Genomic DNA, 21,735 nt, shown 5'->3' with positions numbered 1-21,735 from the left:
TTCACACACGTTCAGGCACTTTGAACATTTAGTTTACACCCAATACGAACTTTATACGTTCCGTTCACACCAATTTAGGCATTATATACATTTAGTTCAAACACATTTCGCACTTTACACATCTACTTTGGCACTTTATACACTAAGTTCACACTCACTATGCACTTAATATATTTATATCACATCCATTTAGGCACTTTATACATTTTGTCCTTATCCATTACGCGCTTTATACATTCATGTTCACACCTATTTAGGCACTTTATACATTCAGTTCACAACCATTATGCACTTTATACATTCAGTTCACACCTATTTAGGCACTTTATACATTTAGTTCACACCCATTTCGCACTTTACACATCTACTTTGGCACTTTATACACTAAGTTCACACTCATTACGCACTTAATATATTTATATCACATCCATTTAGGCACTTTATACATTTTGTCCTTATCCATTACGCACTTTATACATTCATGTTCACACCTATTTAGGCACTTTATACATTCAGTTCACAACCATTATGCACTTTATACATTCAGTTCACACCTATTTAGGCACTTTATACATTCAGTTCACAACCATTACGCACTTTATACATTCAGTTTACACCTATTTAGGCACTTTATACATTTAGTTCTCACCCAAAACGCACTTTATACATTCAGTTCACACCAAATTAGGCATAATATACCTTTAGTTCTCACCCAATACGCACTTTATACATTATGTTCACACCAAATAAGGCATTAAATATATTTAATTCACACCCGTTACACACTTTATACATTCAGTTCACACCCACTTAGGCATTTTATACACTTAGTCCACAGTCATTACGCACTTTATACATTCAGTTCACACCCACTTAGGCATTTTATACATTTAGTCCTCACCCATTACGCACTTAATACATTAAGATCACATCCACTAAGGCACTTTATACATTAAGTCCAGACCCATTACCCACTATATACTTTCAGTTCACACCCAAGTAGACATTAAATACATTTAGATCACACCCATTAAGGCACTTTATACATTAAGTCCAACCCATTTAGGCACTTTATACATTTAGATCACATCCATTAATTTCTCTATACATTTTATTCACACCAATTACTTAATTTATGCATTTAGATCACATCCATTAAGGCACTTTATACATTCAGTCCACACCCATTACGCACTTTATACATTAAGATCACACCCATTTAGGCACTTTATACATATAGCTTACGCTAATATACGAGTGTAAAACATTTACTTTGGTACATTAAGACACTTGTATTTTCCTTGATAAAGGTCCGGGATGTCGGGAAGAATATTCGCCATGCGCCAGGATTGGAGGTTACTGATGATGACTTGAATGTCTGGCTATCTGATCTGAAAGCATTATTTTCTGACCCAGCATTCAGCAAAGGCAACCCTCTTGCAAAAGACGCATTAAACCAGTTGTATCAGGTAACATATACACAAATATAAGTTATTTAGTGTTTGCCCTATATTGTCAGCCAATCAGGGGCGCTGTATTTTTAAAACAAATGTTTCTGATTTTCGAAGAATCGTTACTTATGTCTGTAGACGACTCTTCAGTATTAAGTAAATTGTTACTACTGCGCATGCGCATATAGCCACGCCTACTGTTTGCATAGGCAAATGCGTATTTTCAGTGTCAACTCTGATTCAAATGACGTCATGATATCCTGCATTGATTGACAATTTTTTTTGACAGGCGCACGGCTTAATTTTAAAGCTTATGCAATTTGGGAGGGGCTAACACTAAGTCGGTTAGAACTTATTAAGTAATTTCTTCGTGAATAAGAAACAATGATCGCTTCGATGCGCTAAGGTTACTTAGGTTACTTATTCACTAATAAATTACTTAATACACTCTAACCTATACAAAGATATTTAACGGCATCATGTATTGGTATGGTAATTGATCAGGAGAATTGAGCTCACATTCGCGTCTTGGTAAGATAAAAGGCTGATCGTTCTCCAATTTGCGTCATGGTAACTACAGGAGGTGGATCAAGGCTCCTATTCGCGGTATGGTAAGTGTCCAGGCTAATTGATGCTCTCATTCGCATCATAATAAGTGAACAAATTGATCAAGGCTTCCATTCACGTCATGGTAGGTAACCAAGCGGATCGCGTTATGGTAAGTAACCTGGCGGATCGAGGCTTCCATTCGCATTATGGTAGGTAACCAAGCGGATGCAGACTTCATTCGCGTCATAGTAAGTGACCAGGAAGATCGAGACTTCCATTCGCGTTATGGTAAGTGACCTGGCGGATCGAGGCTTCCGTTCGCGTCATGGTAAATGACCTGGCGATCGAGGCTTTCATTCGCGTCATGATAAATGACCAGGCGATCGAGGCTTCCATTCGCGTCATGGTAAATGACCTGGCGATCGAGACTTTCATTCGCGTCATGATAAATGACCTGACGATCGAGGGTGCCATTCGCGTCATGGTAAATGACCAGGCGATCGAGACTTTCATTCGCGTCACGGTAAGTGACCTGGCGGATCGAGGTTTCCATTCGCGTCACGGTAAGTGACCTGGCGGATCGAGGCTTCCATTCGCGTCACGGTAAGTGACCTGGCGGATCGAGGCTTCCATTCGCGTCACGGTAAGTGACCTGGTGGATCGAGGTTTCCATTCGCGTCACTTTAAGTGACCATGCGGATCGAGTCTACCATATGTGTCACTTTAAGTGACCAGGCAGATCGATGCTTCCATTCGCGTCACGGTAAGTGACCATGCGGATCGCGGCTACAATTTGTGTCAAGGTAGTTGACCATGCGGATCAAGGCATATACACTTGTGTCACGGTTAGTGACCAGGAGGATCGATGCTCCCATCTTGTCATGGAAAGTTAGACGGGACATCAAGGTTTCCATTCGCATCATGGTATATGACCAGGCGCATCTATGCTTACTTTCTTTTTATTGTCTGATGCCTTAGGCCTCTGATGTCACATATCAATATATAACAAAAATATCAAAGAACATTGACATTGTATTCTGTGTAAACTATTTTCATTATCAGCTGGAGAATGACGAACTTATTATAGAGAGGTCAGAGGTTGTGGCGGCCATTACGGATTCGGTAGATTACCTGAGAAGGCTTACTACTGCAAGTCTGGAAACCGATAATCGAATTCACGATCTGGAAATGAAGATGGAAGAAGTTCTGAAACAAAATGTAATTTCCGGGATGGATAGCTTTAAATCAGGTAGGTCCCGTTATTAGTAGGCATAAATGAACACTTAAATGTCTACTGTAAAATACATGTTTATTAAAACGATATAATTGATAGATTAAACGATCTTATAGGTAAGTCTTAAAGAAATTAACATATAAAAGCATTATAACATTGATCATAAATTAGTCCAAAATAAAAGTAACTTCCTAAATTAGCGCTTTGCGCGCATTTTGTTTACTGGAGGTGGCAAAGTAAGGACAACTTTTTAAATCTGATAAAATATATAAGATCTTATTTAAAGGACAGCCGAATTGAGACAGGACGTGTTTTGCTATGAAATTATCAATCCATCCGTTCGTGTGTCCGTCTGTATGTCTATCATCTGTTATTAAGGTGCATATTGGATTGTCTTCATGAAATCCATGTTGTGAATTGGAACATTGAGCACGTTTGACCAGGAAAATTTGGTTTGTGCTGCTTGGTTATCAGCTTCAAGTCATTGCTAATGAAATATACTTAAAACATTTTGTCACCGTTTTTGAAAAGCCACTTTACCGGCTTTCGCGCGTGTCTGGGAAGGAAACACACGATACATATTATTAGGAATATACTATGCTAAAACAAACCTGTTACATACGCTCGAACACTAATTAATGCAATGCATGTGTTACTAGCTAGTATTTCATTTGCCATAATGCGATATGCTAAATAAGAACGAATGCAATTACTATATACATAAAAAATCAAGTGTTTCACCTTGTTTCTGGTTGTTTCTTGTTCAATATGTCCATCATGTATTATTCCGCATCACATATCTAATATAGCAATATCACTCCGCATATCGGTAAACAATTAATTTGAAAACAATAATTTCTTATTTTTAATATCCATATGTCAAACATTTGATTTATGATTTAGATTTATTTGCAATAAGGTAGTTTATTTTACATTTCAATCAGCAAACTAGGAAACCTTGATTTCTTAGCTGGTGTGATATCACCATTCATATGAAGGCACATTTTTTTAAAGGTATATTGCTTATATTGCGATTCTTACTGAATATCATCTTTCTTTAAGTCATTTATATTTCTTATTTATCAAAAGCCCTTCCTTCCGGTTTGACTAAGCCATTACGTATTATGTAATACACATGTGTAATATAGTATTGCTCTGTTTATGTTGGTCAGAAAATATATCACCTCGCATGTTTATTAACAAATTAATTGGCAAAGACAATACTTCAATTGGCGCTATTCTAGCAAGACATAGGTTACTTTCAATTTGTATTTGAGATGAATATTTATTTAAATACAATAGTACAATAGTACATTTAATGATTTATTTAATCTTAAAAGGAAAGCGTCGTATTTTGTCTTGATTTCCTGAAAGCAATTTTAAAAGCGGTCGGTACTTAGTCGTTTGAAATCAACGTCTAAACGTTTCACAAACTATAACGTCATCCAACCGGATATGACGTCAAAATAAAATATAAATCTTTTTGATTTTAAAAGTATACTGTTTTGAAGTCGACTATTAGCATTTTGACCTATATAACTCAAACTCTTTCATCCAATTTACTTAATAATTCACAGAGTTGTTCAGGACCATCACAAAATGTTACATAAAATTATATCATATAAATTATGGTCCCTGATTAACTTAAAAACTTTGATTTATTGCCACATTGAGTCAGGTTAAAGTTTCATGGCAAGTTACGGCCCTTGATAGACTTCTCTTTATATTTTTTATTGCTTCTAAAAGACACATGTTATATTTTGAAACCTGGCCCAAATTTCTCGAAACTTCTTAAGCTTAACAGGCTTAAGTCGCTTATTTCAAACAGCCAAAGTACATACTTATAGTAAATTTTGATAAATGAAAAGTATTTTATTGTGATAAACGTAACGATAATTCAAAATTAAAGGATTAAAACTTTTAAAGGAGTATATAAAACGCAAAATATTGAAAAATGAAAATATTGGGTTTAGCTTTATCCTGTAAAGGGACTTAAGAAGTTTCGAGAATTTGAGGCCAGTGGTTAGTAGAATGACGTACGTTCGGCGGGAGGGCGGCGTCAATCTTCCCATGGTATCGAATTATTTAAGTTCGGTTTGACATGTAGTCACCAAACTTGGTATATTAAAATAATTTATGAATAACGTTAATGGGACTGTACTAGGAGTTCAGGCAAGGTAAATATCACTGTAACTAATACAAAATAACCCGTTTGGTACTGAATAACTTAAGTGACCAAACTTGGTATGTGGGAAACGCTTATGGAGGACTTGGAGTTTCATTTAGAGCCGTTAAGATCAAGGTCACTGTGCAATTGTGAATTTCAAGAAACAGTTTAAAATGAGCTCACAACGAATACCAGGCGCGTAGCTGACTGTACGAAAATACATGTACGCAGTTGCGTAATGAAATTTTGACAGGTCGAAGATTTGTCATACAAAAACCCCCGAATAAGAAAAAAAAACGAAGAGGGGTAGTGGATGAAGGTGTTAATATGCCGCCCGGCATCGATCTGCACAATTCGTCGCATTGCTGTGTCTCTTGATAACTTTATTTTATTTGTTACTCTTCTTGACAAGAACATAATTATACACCATATTGAATTCATTTCAAAGACAAAGCGCAGTATACTCAAGCGCGCAGTTCTACATCAGCTCTTGTTGTAAATTTGATTGAATATCATCTAAGTATGCTCACTACTTATAATCAGAATAAAAAAAATCATGATGTAATTGTGGTTTAAAATTAATCCGGGTACTTCATTTCTGCAATGCATGTAACGCGCTAAATTACATTGCTCCGTAATCTTCGGTTCATGACTCCAGCAGGTAAAACAGCTCAGTCGTTGAAGCATGTGATAAAAGAAACTGACACTCCTAATAATATTAAACATACCTTACATCAACTAGTCCAGGAATTATGTTAGTATATTCGCCAAAGACTTGCTTACTTACATATTTGCTGAACTCGTTGAATAGAATTGTGTATTATATGACAAAAGGCGACGAATCCTATCAACACTGAATGAAAGCTACATTACGTTTTGAACTATTTTAGGTTCTACAATTCTGTAATGCCGGAATTAGGCACGGGCTGAAAATCATCGGACACACGTCATAATAAACTACACAGTTTTTTCAACTCGTCCAGGAAATATATAAGTGAGCTCACATACAAATGTCCTGAACCAGTTGATTTTTAAATGACGACTTGTGACAAATATCCGTAAGAATAGTACCCACTTTGCATAACTTTTTACCTACAACATTATTTTTTTTGTTTCAGAATTAAAAGACACACTTATAAAATACCACCGCGAACACAACTGTACGCTCATGATTGGTCCCTTCGTTGAATGTGGAAATGACGGACTTGAAGACTTCTATGTTCCTCCAAACATTAGTAGAGTTATTCTTCAGTCTAGAGAGAAGAACAAACCTTTAAAAGAACCTCTCACGAGTTTGGACCAGTTGCTCATCTCCAAGCAGATTATCGTTCTTACTGCAGACGCCGGCCTAGGAAAAACATCGTTTTGTAAGTTTTTAGTTGTTTTGTGGTGCGCGGTGAAAGAGGGAATGACCGATTTCATAGCGAAGCTTAGTGACACTCAAAACTTTTTCAGTGAAATCGAATGCTTAGATAAGTTCACATATTTATTTTACATCCAGTTACGTGGAAATCAATGCAATACTTTAGAGGATATCATTTTCTCTCATACAAAATCAGTTCACACCGAATTATCTAGGGATAACAAGGCTTTTGGTGAGCTTCTATCGAACGAAAACGGCTTGTTCATTTTAGACGGATTAGATGAATGTGACATTCCTTCTCTCATGCCCTTAGCCGCCAATAGAAAGTACTCTATTCTCATAACATCACGTCCTTGGAAACTTGCAAGTATAAACATGCCCAGTGAAAGTACATATACACATGCACAAGTTGACATTATGAACCCGGAAGTGTCAGAAAAGCTTGTGTTACATTCAAACAATTGTTTGAACACACATTTCAGCACCTCATATAATGTTGATGACTTCTTATCTATTATTAAAAATCAGCATTTAGAATCTCATCTCCAAAATCCTATGTTAACCTTGCAGTTGTTATGTGTCTATCACGACAAACGCAGTGAGAATAAAACATGTCAGGATAACGTTACCGGGGACAGTCCGTGTACAGAATACGATGCAACGGCTGTATCTGATAAGAAGGATTTGACGTACCTTGGTAAGACAAGGTCGCATATATACGCAAACATGTTAGAACTGATGCTACGTAGTGTCGAAAAAAAGGAGGAATCACTCGTACAAGGTCTGAGTGAGTTATATAAGAAAAACGGTCAAACATATACCCTCCCCAAATGCTTTGATGAAAGAAATTACACATGCAGTGACTTGGCCGAACTAATTAACGATATTGGAAAATTGGCTGCCTTTTCACTCTTAGACGATACAAAATATGTCATAGAGGAACACCAAATTAGAAAACTTAAGAAAGAGGAAACGACGGTACTTCTCAAATCTGGACTTCTTTCGAAAACAAGCTTGAAAACACTATCAGAGGAGAGCAATACGTACACATTTTTACATCAGACTTATAAGGAGATGCTTGCCTGTGTATTTCTTTCTTCCCAAGATTTCGAAAGTGATGTTTGGAAAAACTTTATAAAGAAGTTTGAATCTGTTATGTCACCCGATATTTTGTCGTTTTTATGTGTAATGAACTATGAACAAGGATGCAAGTGTTTAGATATTTTTAATAAAAAAAAACGTTTCTTTTATTGGGACGGTATATATTACACTTCTGAGCTTAAAGACTATCAATCTACAATTGAAATGGCCCACAAAGAGTGTTTCAACAATGGAATTGGAAAGCCTCAAATTACGTTAAAACACGCTTTGCTCAAATCGGATTTTGTAATGGAACCTGATAATGAACATTTGCAAAAAAGCGCATTAGATTTGGAAACAATTTTCATAATCAAGTATACGTTCACTACAGCAATGCATCCGAAAATATTACCTGCTTCATTGGTTATCTTATATGTAAAAGACACTACGTTCCGCGATGACCATATCGACCTTTCGAATTGTACACATCTCATTAACATACTTATAGAGGACACCCGCCTGTCACACGTCACTATCAACCCGTCTTCCCTTGAAATATTCTGGGTTTACGTGAAACCAGAGCTGATACAAGAGATACCACCAATGAAGGTGTCCTTTGTTGGCGGGTCGCAGTTCTCTGGCAGTCTACATGAGCTCAGTTTAGTGAACGTTAACATGGATGTTACCCTCGATTTGTCAAATTGTCAGAATTTACAAAATCTACTTATTGATGATATCTCATATGAAACATTGATTGAAAACAACGTTGTAAACAACATACACCGCTGTTATGCACTACAGGAACTGAACCGTGACACATTGACATTTCCTGCAGATACACACCTAGATCTCAGCAGTCTCAAACATCTCTCTAAGATAAATATACAGAACAGCCGCCTAACACACGTCACCATCAACCCGTCTTCCCTTGAAACATTCTGGGTTTACGTGAAACCAGAGCTGATACCAGGGATACCGCCAATGAAGGTGTCCTTTGTTGGAGGGTCGCAGTTCTCTGGCAGTCTACATGAGCTCAGTTTAGTGAACGTTAACATGGATGTTACCCTCGATTTGTCAAATTGTCAGAATTTACAAAATCTAGTTATTGAAAATATCTCATATGAAACATTGATAGAAAACAACGTTGTAAACAACATACAACGCTGTTATGCACTACAGAAACTGAAACTTTACACATTGACATTTCCTGCAGATACACATCTGGATCTCAGCAGTCTCAAACATCTATCTAAGATATTCATACAGAACAGCCGTCTAACACATGTCACCATCAACCCGACTTCCCTAGAAAAGTTCTGGGTTTACGTGAAACCAGAACTGATACCAGAGATACCGCCAATGAAGGTGTCCTTTGTTGGAGGGTCGCAGTTCTCTGGCAGTCTACAGGAGCTCAGTTTAGGGCACGTTACCATGGATGTTACCCTCGATTTGTCAAATTGTCAAAATTTACAAAATCTAGTTATTGATGATATCTCATATGAAACATTGATTGAAAACAACGTTGTAAACAGCATACAACGCTGTTATGCACTACAGAAACTGAAACCTTTTACATTGACATTTCCTACAGATACACACCTTGATCTCAGCAGTCTCAAACATCTATCTAAGATAAATATACATGGCAGCCGCCTATCACATGTCACCATTTACCCGACTCTTCTAGAAAGGTTCTGGGTTTACGTGAAACCAGAACTGATACCAGAGATACCGCCAATGAAGGTGTCCTTTGTTGGAGGGTCGCAGTTCTCTGGCAGTCTACAGGAGCTCAGTTTAGTGCACGTTACCATGGATGTTACCCTCGATTTGTCAAATTGTCAAAATTTACAAAATCTAGTTATTGGAAATATCTCATATGAAACATTGATAGAAAACAAAGTTGTAAACAACATACAACGTTGTTATGCACTACAGAAACTGAAACTTTTCACATTGACATTTCCTACAGATACACACCTTGAGCTTAGCAGTCTCAAACATCTATCTAAGATAACTATAGAGAACAGCCGCCTATCACATGTCACCATCCACCCGACTTCCCTAGAAATGTTCTGGGTTTACATGAAACCAGAACTGATACCAGAGATACCGCCAATGAAGGTGTCCTTTGTTGGAGGGTCGCAGTTCTCTGGCAGTCTACAGGAGCTCAGTTTAGTGCACGTTACCATGGATGTTACCCTCGATTTGTCAAATTGTCAAAATTTACAAAATCTAGTTATTGAAAATATCTCATATGAAACATTGATAGAAAACAACGTTGTAAACAATATACAACGCTGTTATGCACTACAGAAACTTCGCCTTGATACATTGACATTTCCTGCAGATACACACCTAGATCTCAGCAGTCTCAAACATCTCTCTAAGATAAATATACAGAACAGCCGCCTAACACACGTCACCATCAACCCGTCTTCCCTTGAAAAATTCTGGGTTTACGTGAAACCAGAGCTGATACAAGAGATACCGTCAATGGAGGTGTCCTTTGTTGGTGGGTCACAGTTCTCTGGCAGTCTACATGAGCTCAGTTTAGTGCACATAACCATGGATGTTACCCTCGATTTGTCAAATTGTCAGAATTTACAAAATCTAGTTACAGATAATATCTCATATGAAACATTGATAGAAAACAACGTTGTAAACAATATACAACGCTGTTATGCACTACAGGAACTTCGCCTTAATACATTGACATTTCCTGCAGATACACACCTTGATCTTAGTAGTCTCAAACATCTATCTAAGATAACTATACAGAACAGCCGCCTATCACATGTCACCATCCACCCGACTTCCCTAGAAATGTTCTGGGTTTACATGAAACCAGAACTGATACCAGGGATACCGCCAATGAAGGTGTCCTTTGTTGGTGGGTCGCAGTTCTCTGGCAGTCTACGGGATCTCAGTTTAGTGCACGTTACCATGGATGATACCCTCGATTTGTCAAATTGTCAGAATTTACAAGATCTAGTTATTAAAAATATCTCATATGAAACATTGATAGAAACAACGTTGTAAACAATATACAACGCTGTTATGCACTACAGGAACTTCGCCTTAATACATTGACATTTCCTGCAGATACACACCTTGATCTTAGTAGTCTCAAACATCTATCTAATATAACTATACAGAACAGCCGCCTATCACATGTCACCATCCACCCGACTTCCCTAGAAATGTTCTGGGTTTACATGAAACCAGAACTGATACCAGGGATACCGCCAATGAAGGTGTCCTTTGTTGGAGGGTCGCAGTTCTCTGGCAGTCTACAGGAGCTCAGTTTAGTGCACGTTAACATGGATGTTACACTCGATTTGTCAAATTGTCAAAATTTACAAAATCTAGTTATTGGAAATATCTCATATGAAACATTGATAGAAAACAACGTTGTAAACAACATACAACGCTGTTATGCACTACAGAAACTGAAACTTTTCACATTGACATTTCCTACAGATACACACCTTGAGCTTAGCAGTCTCAAACATCTATCTAAGATAACTATACAGAACAGCCGCCTATCACATGTCACCATCCACCCGACTTCCCTAGAAATGTTCTGGGTTTACATGAAACCAGAACTGATACCAGAGATACCGCCAATGAAGGTGTCCTTTGTTGGAGGGTCGCAGTTCTCTGGCAGTCTACAGGAGCTCAGTTTAATGCACGTTACCATGGATGTTACCCTCGATTTGTCAAATTGTCAAAATTTACAAAATCTAGTTATTGAAAATATCTCATATGAAACATTGATAGAAAACAACGTTGTAAACAATATACACCGCTGTTATGCACTACAGAAACTTTGCCTTGATACATTGACATTTCCTGCAGATACACACCTTGATCTTAGCAGTCTCAAACATCTATCTAATATAACTATACAGAACAGCCGCCTATCACATGTCACCATCCACCCGACTTCCCTAGAAATGTTCTGGGTTTACATGAAACCAGAACTGATACCAGAGATACCGCCAATGAAGGTGTCCTTTGTTGGTGGGTCGCAGTTCTCTAGCAGTCTGCATAAGCTCAGTTTAAGGCACGTTACCATGGATGTTACCCTCGATTTGTCAAATTGTCAAAATTTACAAAATCTAGTTATTGAAAATATCTCATATGAAACACTGATAGGAAACAACGTTGTAAACAACATACAACACTGTCATGCGCTACAGGAACATCGCCTTTACACATTGACATTTTCTGCAGATACACATCTGGATCTCAGCAGTCTCAAACATCTCTCTAAGATAACTATACAGAACAGCCGTCTTACACACGTCACAATCAACCCGCCTTCCCTTGAAAAATTCTGGGTTTACGTGAAACCAGAACTGATACAAGAGATACCACCAATGAAGGTGTCCTTTGTTGGAGGGTCGCAGTTCTCAAGCAAACTTACGATTATAAGCTTATTGAATACAACGAATATTCATAGCGTAGATTTATCAAAATGTTTTCAATTAAAAACAATCAGAATAGATCGCCCTGTTCCAATAACTATTTTTGGCTTTCCGCATCTAGAGGAGATTCGATTGTTTGGTGTAAAGGCAGAAGTTTGCAACACTGTTTTACATTTCACATCTAAATGTAAACATTCTTGTAGAAGGATATGGTTTGAATATCTACCTGCAGAAAGTTTCAATACATTAACGGTCAGTCGAGCACCTGTTGAAATGTTTAAACTATTTAAGTTTCGCTGTATGTGTCTAGACAGACATATGTTTGATTTTATGCAGACGATTGCTGTAAAGAGGGTTGAATTTGAAGAGGTACGAATAGTGACAGCTGAGCAGCTTGTATCATTTCTAAATTGTTCGGAGCCTATTCAAGGCACAGACAGGACAACAGGCGGAATCGACGAAATGCCGTTCGGGCTTCATACATCTGAGATCAATTTCTCTAAATGTTATGTTTTGGGATCAACAGTTGAAAAAGTAGAATCGGCGATAGACTGTTTGCAACAGGTTTGGGAAATAAAGAAATTCGAAATACAAACCACAGCATCAAACATAAGTTCAGGCACAGCTGATTTGGTTGAAGATATTACATGCAGGAATCCAGTTGTTCTTAATGTGTTGCAATTGAAACCAAAAAGAGATACGTAATGTGGTCAAACGATACATATTTCTGTTAAGGATTTAGGGTACCGAATAACTTTTCAGAATTTAAGAGACAATGAGATGGTGCACATGTGTGTAATGTGTACTTTCCGAATGGCTACGCTCTGAGTCGAGCAACTACAAAAATGAATATTTATTTTAAGTTATGATATCAAGAACATATTCGCAACGGTATATAAAAACAGATTTATTTTTATATTTTTAAAGAACGGACTCCAACCTTAAGCCTACACAAGTATACAACGATTTTTGTCGAAATCAATGAAACAGCATCCGAAACTCATGCATACACAACATCATGTAATGCTTCTATCCACTGATATACTTCCCGCATACAAATCATACATCATACAAAAACAAACTTGCAAACAACCTCCATGTCCTGACAAGCTTTTAAACAGATTCGTTTCGTCTTATCTAGTCGTATACCAAATCAATAAGATGACTAGATTATTTAACCGCAGTCAATCGGTTGTATGTTACCATTAGGTTTCTTAAGTATTTCAACAGGCTAAGCTTTTTTGAACATTTTAAAATGGTTCATATTTCGATATCACACAGAATAAACTGTGCGTAGCGTTTGTTCAGTGTTTATACTTCGTAACTGTTATGTCGATTATATACTACGAAGTTCCAAGCAAAGCTTAAGGTTGTAGTAGTCATATATGATTCATATTAGATAAGCTAGAACATAGTTACATTGTATATATATTTTTGTGTGTGTTATGCCTGTATAGAACATGTATTTATGTCACACTTTAAATATCGCATAGAGAACGTTCACAAACGTTTTGAGATAAGTATGTCATTGACACAGTTCATTTGCTACCAAATAATATGAATGTTAATATAGATTCATGTGTATATACATTGTATATTTGCAACGCTCAAGATATTTTTATGAGTTTATGAGTTAATAATTGTTATATTTCTTTGCATGAATGCATTAAAGGGACTCGTTCAAGTTTCATAGTGTCAGGTATCATAAACAAGTATTGCATGTAATTGTGAAGTAAACGCTTGTCTTAATGAGTAAACATTGCAATAAAATTAAATCAGACATCTATGTTTTTAAATAATATTTTAAAATGGTGATTGAACATACACTATGTTTACTTAAATGTAAATACACAATGTTTCCTTAAATATAAAGATATGTTTTATAGGCTTAGATTTGTAAAATGTTGTTCAAAGAATATGTAACAGTCATTGTTTCGTATTTGCTCATAAAGGTATTTAACGTTACTCGATCCCAAAAAGGTTTAAATAATTGTTGCAAACATATTTTTGAGCGAGTCGCTTTAAACATTTTGGATTCGTATGTTGTTCTCATATGTGTATAATTTCTGTCATTTGTATTACAAACCTTTATGTCAAAATTCAAACAGTGATAAAACTGGCACCAGTTTAAAATGTTTCATATTTGGAAAGCATTATACTTTAAATAGTTTTTCAAATAAGTATTAAGAATATAACATTTTTATGTTTCAACATTTTTCTGTTCCTATTATTTCATAGTAGTACATGGGTCTGCCGCAAACAAAATATATTAAAGGTCGTCTAGGTTTCTATTTCATACGTTTGAATCAAGACAGAAATTTTATTAGTATTTCTCTCATAATTAATTTGTTTTAGCAAATTCTCTAATAGAACTTTCTTTCAATTAATACGATACTATTATCTTATATTATTTATTATTTTTGTTTCGTTTTTCCTCTAGAAATTAAACCTAACAACCATTTTTTTTTAAATTGCAAATTATTTATAGGCAGTCATGCGAACATTGAAAAAATACTTTAAAGAGACACATTGCAAGTTCCGTAGCTGACCTTGTAACAGTCTTTTGTCAACACTTTTATAGATTAAAAGCATTTCAGGGCAGAACCAAATACTGTATTTCATTGCTTCTGTATTATCTTACAAGCAAATTTTCAAGTACGGCATATTGATGTTTATACATTTGTTTTATTAAAATTACTTTAAAATGGTTATGAGTTACAGTGTGTATTGTTATGTAAATCCTTTGACTCATCAATATTTTACAAGTAGGGCACACTGATATTTGTTTTTCTTTTGTTGTATTAAAGTTACTTCTAAATATGTGTAAGCTTCATTGTGTACTAGTTTTTAAGAATTCCAAACCACAAATAAGCTAGTTCTCTGATCAATTAGTTTTAATGTTAAAATTGCCTGCAGAGCAAACATAATCGTTGTATAATTACATTATTTTTGTTAAAAGGTTCACATTTCCTTTTTATAGATAAAACCCATTGAAAAAAAAAAATTAAAATCACCAGACATAAAAAATCGCATATTTGTGTTTGGAATACCTAAAGGTAATTATGTAAATGTTCAAGGCATAGACTCAGATTTCGATTATAAATTTACACCATAAGACATTTTTTTACAAATAATCATCGTCGGATACCCGTAAGAGAACCATACAATAACTCTTTAAAAATAGCGTGTCAAGTCAAGTCAAGTCAACACATTTATTTACTCAAATTCATGCACAACATGAAAACAATCAGGAAATTGATAACGACAATACAATCCAGAGGCTCAAATTGAGTATTCAAAGACATAACATACATTCAAGTGTATCAAATATGGGCGGAATCCGTCATTAGCTGGTCTCCGACGATGACTTAAATCTGTGTAAAAACGCTCACTATGTATATATTTTTCACAATGAATGGGAAACAACTTTAATTGAAAACTGATTCACAGCATTGAGCTATGCCTCTGAACATTTCAAAAAATAGATATAGGTATGACTTCAAAGCCTGATCTAGAAGCTTTTGTTATGTTGTCAATCAATCTTAGAATCAACATTCGTAAAGTGTTGTAGTTTATTAAAATTATGTCCATAAAAAGGTTAAGCATGCAATTCAGATGTTTTTTAGTATGTACTTAAAGTGCATGATGCAAATATGATTTCGTCAAACAGGTAGCATGTTTGTAAATGTTATGTACGTTTTATACATTTCTTATATATAGTTCTTCAGCGAATAGATATTACATTTATGTTGTTGTAATTGTTTTATAACATTATGTTTTTTTATGCAACAAACATTTGTATTCATGAAATGTTTGATAGTGGAATTGTATATTTGATAAGTGACTTTAAATGCCGCTATTTTTTCAGGGATATTTTATTGTCGATACTATAAATGTATCATAAAACATTATATTTATACATTCATGTGCAATATAAAGTTTTCCGAGCCAAAGTGCTAAATATGAATAATGTAAATGTGTTAATAAATTGATGTAATTTGACTTGCGTTTTTTGTTCTGCTATAATGCTTAAAATTACGATTATGTAAAATAATAACGATAAAAGTAATGATGACTACGTTGATGGCTGCTGCTGCTGCTCCTGCTTATTATGATGATGTTGGGGATGATGATGATGATGATGGTGATGATGATGATGATGATGATGATGATGATGATGATGATGATGATGGTGATGATGATGATGATGATGATGATGATGATGATGATGATGATGATGATGGTGATGATGATGATGATGATGATGGTGATGATGATGATGATGGTGATAGTGGTGATGATCAACTACTTAAGAACCGATTGCTGTGTTAAAGTTTAAAGGACCTGTAAGGTACCATATAGGTAACCATTTCAAGAAAGCTTGAAATAGCGTTTAAAGGACCCGCAAAAACGGCCACAAAAACGAAACTGAACCCGTTGTCTGGCTGGTTCTGGTACTCACTAGATCGAAATAGGCGGAGTACATAGTGATAAATTACATAAATTGTATTCATATTTACATTAACACTCCAACTTATGGTTTCAAATGATGGTGGTGGTGGTAGTGGTGATGATGATGATGATGATGATGATGATGGTGATGATAATGATGATGATGATGATGATGATGATGATGATGATGATGATGATGATGATGATGATGATGATGATGATGATGGTGGTGGTGGTGGTAGTGGTGGTGGTGATGATAATGATAATGATGATAATGATGATGATGGTGATGATTGTGATGATGATGATGATGATGATGATGATGATGATGATGATGATGATGATGATGATGATGGTGGTGGTGGTGGTGGTAGTGGTGGTGGTGATGATGACCCAACTACTTAAGAACCGATTGCTGTGTTAAAGTTTAAAGGACCTGTAAGGTACCATATAGGTAACCATTTCAAGAAAGCTTGAAATAGCGTTTAAAGGACCCGCAAAAACGGCCACAAAAACGAAACTGAACCCGTTGTCTGGCTTGTTCTGATACTCACTAGATTGAAATATGCGGAGTACATAATGATAAATTACATAAATTGTATTCATATTTACATTAACACTCCAACTTATGGTTTCAAATTAAAATATAAAAAACAAATCTTAGCAACATATATCTTGCAATTTCGAAGTTTTTATCAACCCAAATGACATTTCAGATGCTTTAAATTCAATTTATCCTTATTTTTCAGCTTACATGTGTATATTTAAAAGTATTCGGTTAAGCCTTTATCAAGAACAATGATCGGATATTTTTAAGTACCTCTGAGTGTTTTAAGTATTTCTTATAAAATCCTAAAACGTCTAAGTAGCATGACCGCTTGTAATGGTATGTTTAAGTGTATAAAATTATACATCTATTTGTACTTCCGTTTTTGAATAAATTGGCATATTGTTTATGAAGCATCTACTAAAGAAATTGCTATGAAATTGAAGTACTTTAGATACTCATTTACAGGAAATCTTTATCCAGACCAACCTCTGTCTTTGTGTGAGTCACAACATCACTGTTCGTAGATTCACTTGTGCACTTGAAGCTCGTGACAAAGTTTACATTAGGCTGCAGCTTTTGTTTTATTTATAATATTATAACAGGAAAATAATACATTATATTTCCTTCTATTGGCCAATTGTGAGAGCAACCGATTATAAAAAATGTTTATTCGTATAAATATAGTTTCCATATTCAGTACAGTCACGACACGTGAAGTATTTATCGCTAAAGGCCTATTTTAAGGAATGTTTGGTATGACAACCCCATGCTGTGCATCTACTGCTAATTGCACTGATGTCACAGTAGGAGCCAATTTTTTTTTTATTTGCTCAGGGCCATTTAAGGTCCATTTCTATAATAAAACCTCAAAAACTACACTGCAAGATACTCATATCAGAGATCTGATAAGACAATTTGATTAAGATCAATAAACAGAAATTGTGTACAATACACTTTTTTTGTTTGTTTGTTATTTGGTGGGGGGCACTTATAGAAGGATTAAACTAGGCCTTAAATGGTTTAACCGGTTCGGAATACCACTTAAAATGACATGTTTAACTACCACACCATATAGATCACCATTTTGGGTAAAGTCGTTAACTCATTTAAATCACCTAAAAGTCAGTCAAACAATTGACACACGATACGTGTTACGGCAGGGTCTTGTTCTCACAAAAGTAAATTGGCAGAGTACCACCTACTGACTGTTGAAGAGGCCACAACAGACTACAATTTCATATAGGTAAACAGCCAGGGAAAACACATTTGCTCATTCAAAACACTCTAAAGATAAGCCCAAAGTGTTCACAAATCCCGTAAATTGGCCTGAAATTGTCACCAAATCGACACAAAAACCGTTTTCCGGCTGGATCTGATACTAACTGGAGTAAAATAAGTTGGTAAAATCTAGGAGTTGTTGTAGGAGACATATACACCTACCACCCTATACTATTATATGTCACCATACAGGGAAAACTCGTTAACTCTTAAAACCATTTTCAAAGTTTGCCAAAACTCCATAAAAACAGATTTCCGTCTTGGTATGGTATTTAAAAGAGTGGAATAAGCGTGTACCACCTAGTAGGTGATATAGGTGACACATACACATACAAATCATTATAACTAGCAGAGCCGGTGGAGGATAATCTGAACCAGACGCCTGATGAGATTGAACAAGGTAATATTTAGTGGAATACATTTTCTCCTTTGGAAGATTCTTAGAATGTATGTTAAAACATAGAATAATTTTTGATGAGAAACATTATTTACATTGTGTATTCCCAAAGGTCGAAATATACTAATCAGGTCTGTCCACCCAACGGTTACAAATCAATAGCATAAGCATGCTTCCGCCCAGGTCCTTAAAATGAAACCTGCCTCTGAACAAGCTGAATAGCCGTTTCTGATCATTAACTGACTGGAACGAGGGCATTCAATCTTGTTGGGCAGGTTGGTCATGACCGGCACATGACCCCATTGGCATTATGATTTTGATGTCAGTTGGTAAAAGGTAAAGGCAAATAACTCATAAAGAGCCTACCATACTTGGATGAACACTGCAAACTGATGACCCATATTGGTCATGGATACCAGGGTTAAATATCATATGATAAACATGATTAAAGCATTAGCCTACAACATTCGCTTAAAAGTAATCCAGTGCTTGATATTTTATTTATTTACATTCTTTAACATATTTTTTATCAACACTTTTCAACAGTAGGTTTTCATTTATAGAAACTTTACTCCTGGCATACAAACTATACCATCAAGTGTTCAAATACATACATGTTCAACAATGCTCATGGCAAGAATCTCATTTAAAAGTTCAACAGGTAAGAGTTTTAATCCGCTCCCATGGGCGGATCTAAGACTCGACGTAAGAGGGCGTAACCCTTTGACTTGCGCCCATCACTTAGAACTGATGTTGTTCTGCTTTAAAGTGTTGGTAATGGGGTTTGTGTGTATTTCTTTTATTACTTTTCTACCTATATTGAAATAAATGTAAACTTCGACGATTTTGGGGGGTGCACGCCGGGTGCCCCTTCTCCCTTCGATCCGCTAGTTACTCAACCGAACGAGCATTTACATTATGCAAAGCAATACATCTCCTAAACTGAGAAAGTCGTCATTATTGACAATAGGGAAAATTACCAAATAACCAAATAATGATGCAGTTTCAATATCTTTAAGTATCTATTAAACTGAATTGTTGTTAAACGTTAATTATTTTTATTTAAAGCTTTCGGTAAAATCTTTAGAGAGCTGATGTGAATTTGTTGATTTTGTTGAAAATAGAAAAACAGTTGAGATATCTAAACAAGCTAGAATAATAACCACCATTAAAAAATAAACAGCCTGCTTTAAAATAACGAAGACTTTCATAATTAAAATCTTATTTTGATTGCAAGGAAATAGTACTATTACTTCTATACGGTTTTATTAATCGGAATAATGAAGGTTAACGCTTAAAGCACCATGAGAACGCAAACCCGACTGTATTGTATATTTCTCTGATAAAATTAAACAAAATGCTAGAAACATAGATTAGTTAAAGAATATATTTATCCTGGCTTCCTGGGGACTTCAGAGATCTTTCCGATGATGGAAATACAAATTTTCCATGTTGGTGCAAAAGGACTACTGACTTTTAGAGGAAAATATTACTAGACACAAGATTTTGATCAATATTTATTGAAAGCATTGCTCTTCGTATGAAAAATAACTGGTAGGCACGTAAGCATATAGTGAACTCGTTACACTTGGTATGCAATATAACTGGTAAGCACGTTAGCATATAGTGAACTCGTTATGCTTCGCTTGCAATATAACTGGTTAGCACGTTAGTATATAGTGAACTCGTTACGCTTGGTATGCAAAATAACTGGTAAGCACGTTAGCATATAGTGAACTCGTTATGCTTCGCTTGCAATATAACTGGTAAGCACGTTAGCATACAGTGAACTCGTTACGCTAGGTATGCAATATAACTGGTAAGCACGTTAGCATATAGTAAACTCGTTACGCTTGGTATGCAATATAACTGGTAAGCACGTTAGCATATAGTGAACTCGTTATGATTCGCTTGCAATATAACTGGTAAGCACGTTAGCATATAGTGAACTCGTTATGCTTCGCTTGCAATATAACTGGTAAGCACGTTAGCATATAGTGAACTCGTTACGCTTCGCTTGCAATATAACTGGTAAGCACGTTAGCATATAGTGAACTCGTTACGCTTCGCTTGCAATATAACTGGTAAGCACGTTAGCATATAGTGAACTCGTTATGCTTCGCTTGCAATATAACTGGTAAGCACGTTAGCATATAGTGAACTCGTTACGCTTCGCTTACAATATAACTGGTAAGCACGTTAGCATATAGTGAACTCGTTATGCTTCGCTTGCAATATAACTGGTAAGCACGTAAGCATACAGTGAACTCGTGGCGCCCCGTATGCAATATAACTGGTAAGCACGTAAGCATATAGTGAACTCGTTACGCTTCGCTTGCAATACAACTGGTAAGCACGTTAGCATATAGTGAACTCGTTATGCTTCGCTTGCAATATAACTGGTAAGCACGTTAGTATATAGTGAACTCGCTATGCTTCGCTTGCAATATAACTGGTAAGCACGTTAGCATATAGTGAAATCATTTCCCCGAATGCAATATAACTGGTAAGCACGTTAGCATATAGTGAACTCGTTATGTTTCGCTTGCAATATAACTGGTAAACACGTTAGCATATAGTGAACTCGCTACGCTTGGTATGCAATATAACTGGTAAGCACGTTAGCATATAGTGAACTCGTTACGCTTGGTATGCAATATAACTGGTAAGCACGTAAGCATATAGTGAACTCGTTACGCTTCGCTTGCAATACAACTGGTAAGCACGTTAGCATATAGTGAACTCGTTATGCTTCGCTTGCAATATAACTGGTAAGCACGTTAG

General features: G+C 35.9%; 1 protein-coding gene across 1 annotated transcript in view; it reads left to right on the top strand.

Moving 5' to 3' along the window:
- Positions 1–12,979, top strand: part of LOC128237897 (uncharacterized) — a 29,012-nt gene extending 16,033 nt beyond the window's left edge. Inside the window, exons 4-10 of the mRNA XM_052953474.1 lie at positions 1,311–1,469; positions 3,063–3,249; positions 6,520–10,815; positions 11,325–11,525; positions 11,703–11,867; positions 12,081–12,241; positions 12,611–12,979. Coding sequence (XP_052809434.1) covers positions 1,311–1,469; positions 3,063–3,249; positions 6,520–10,815; positions 11,325–11,525; positions 11,703–11,867; positions 12,081–12,241; positions 12,611–12,979 — 5,538 coding nt within the window. The remainder of the gene's footprint in view (positions 1–1,310; positions 1,470–3,062; positions 3,250–6,519; positions 10,816–11,324; positions 11,526–11,702; positions 11,868–12,080; positions 12,242–12,610) is intronic.
- Positions 12,980–21,735: the final 8,756 nt, after the last annotated feature.

This window comes from Mya arenaria, chromosome 6 (assembly GCF_026914265.1).
Source record: "Mya arenaria isolate MELC-2E11 chromosome 6, ASM2691426v1".
Classification (NCBI taxonomy): domain Eukaryota; kingdom Metazoa; phylum Mollusca; class Bivalvia; order Myida; family Myidae; genus Mya; species Mya arenaria.
This window is presented reverse-complemented; position numbering and strand designations above follow the sequence as displayed.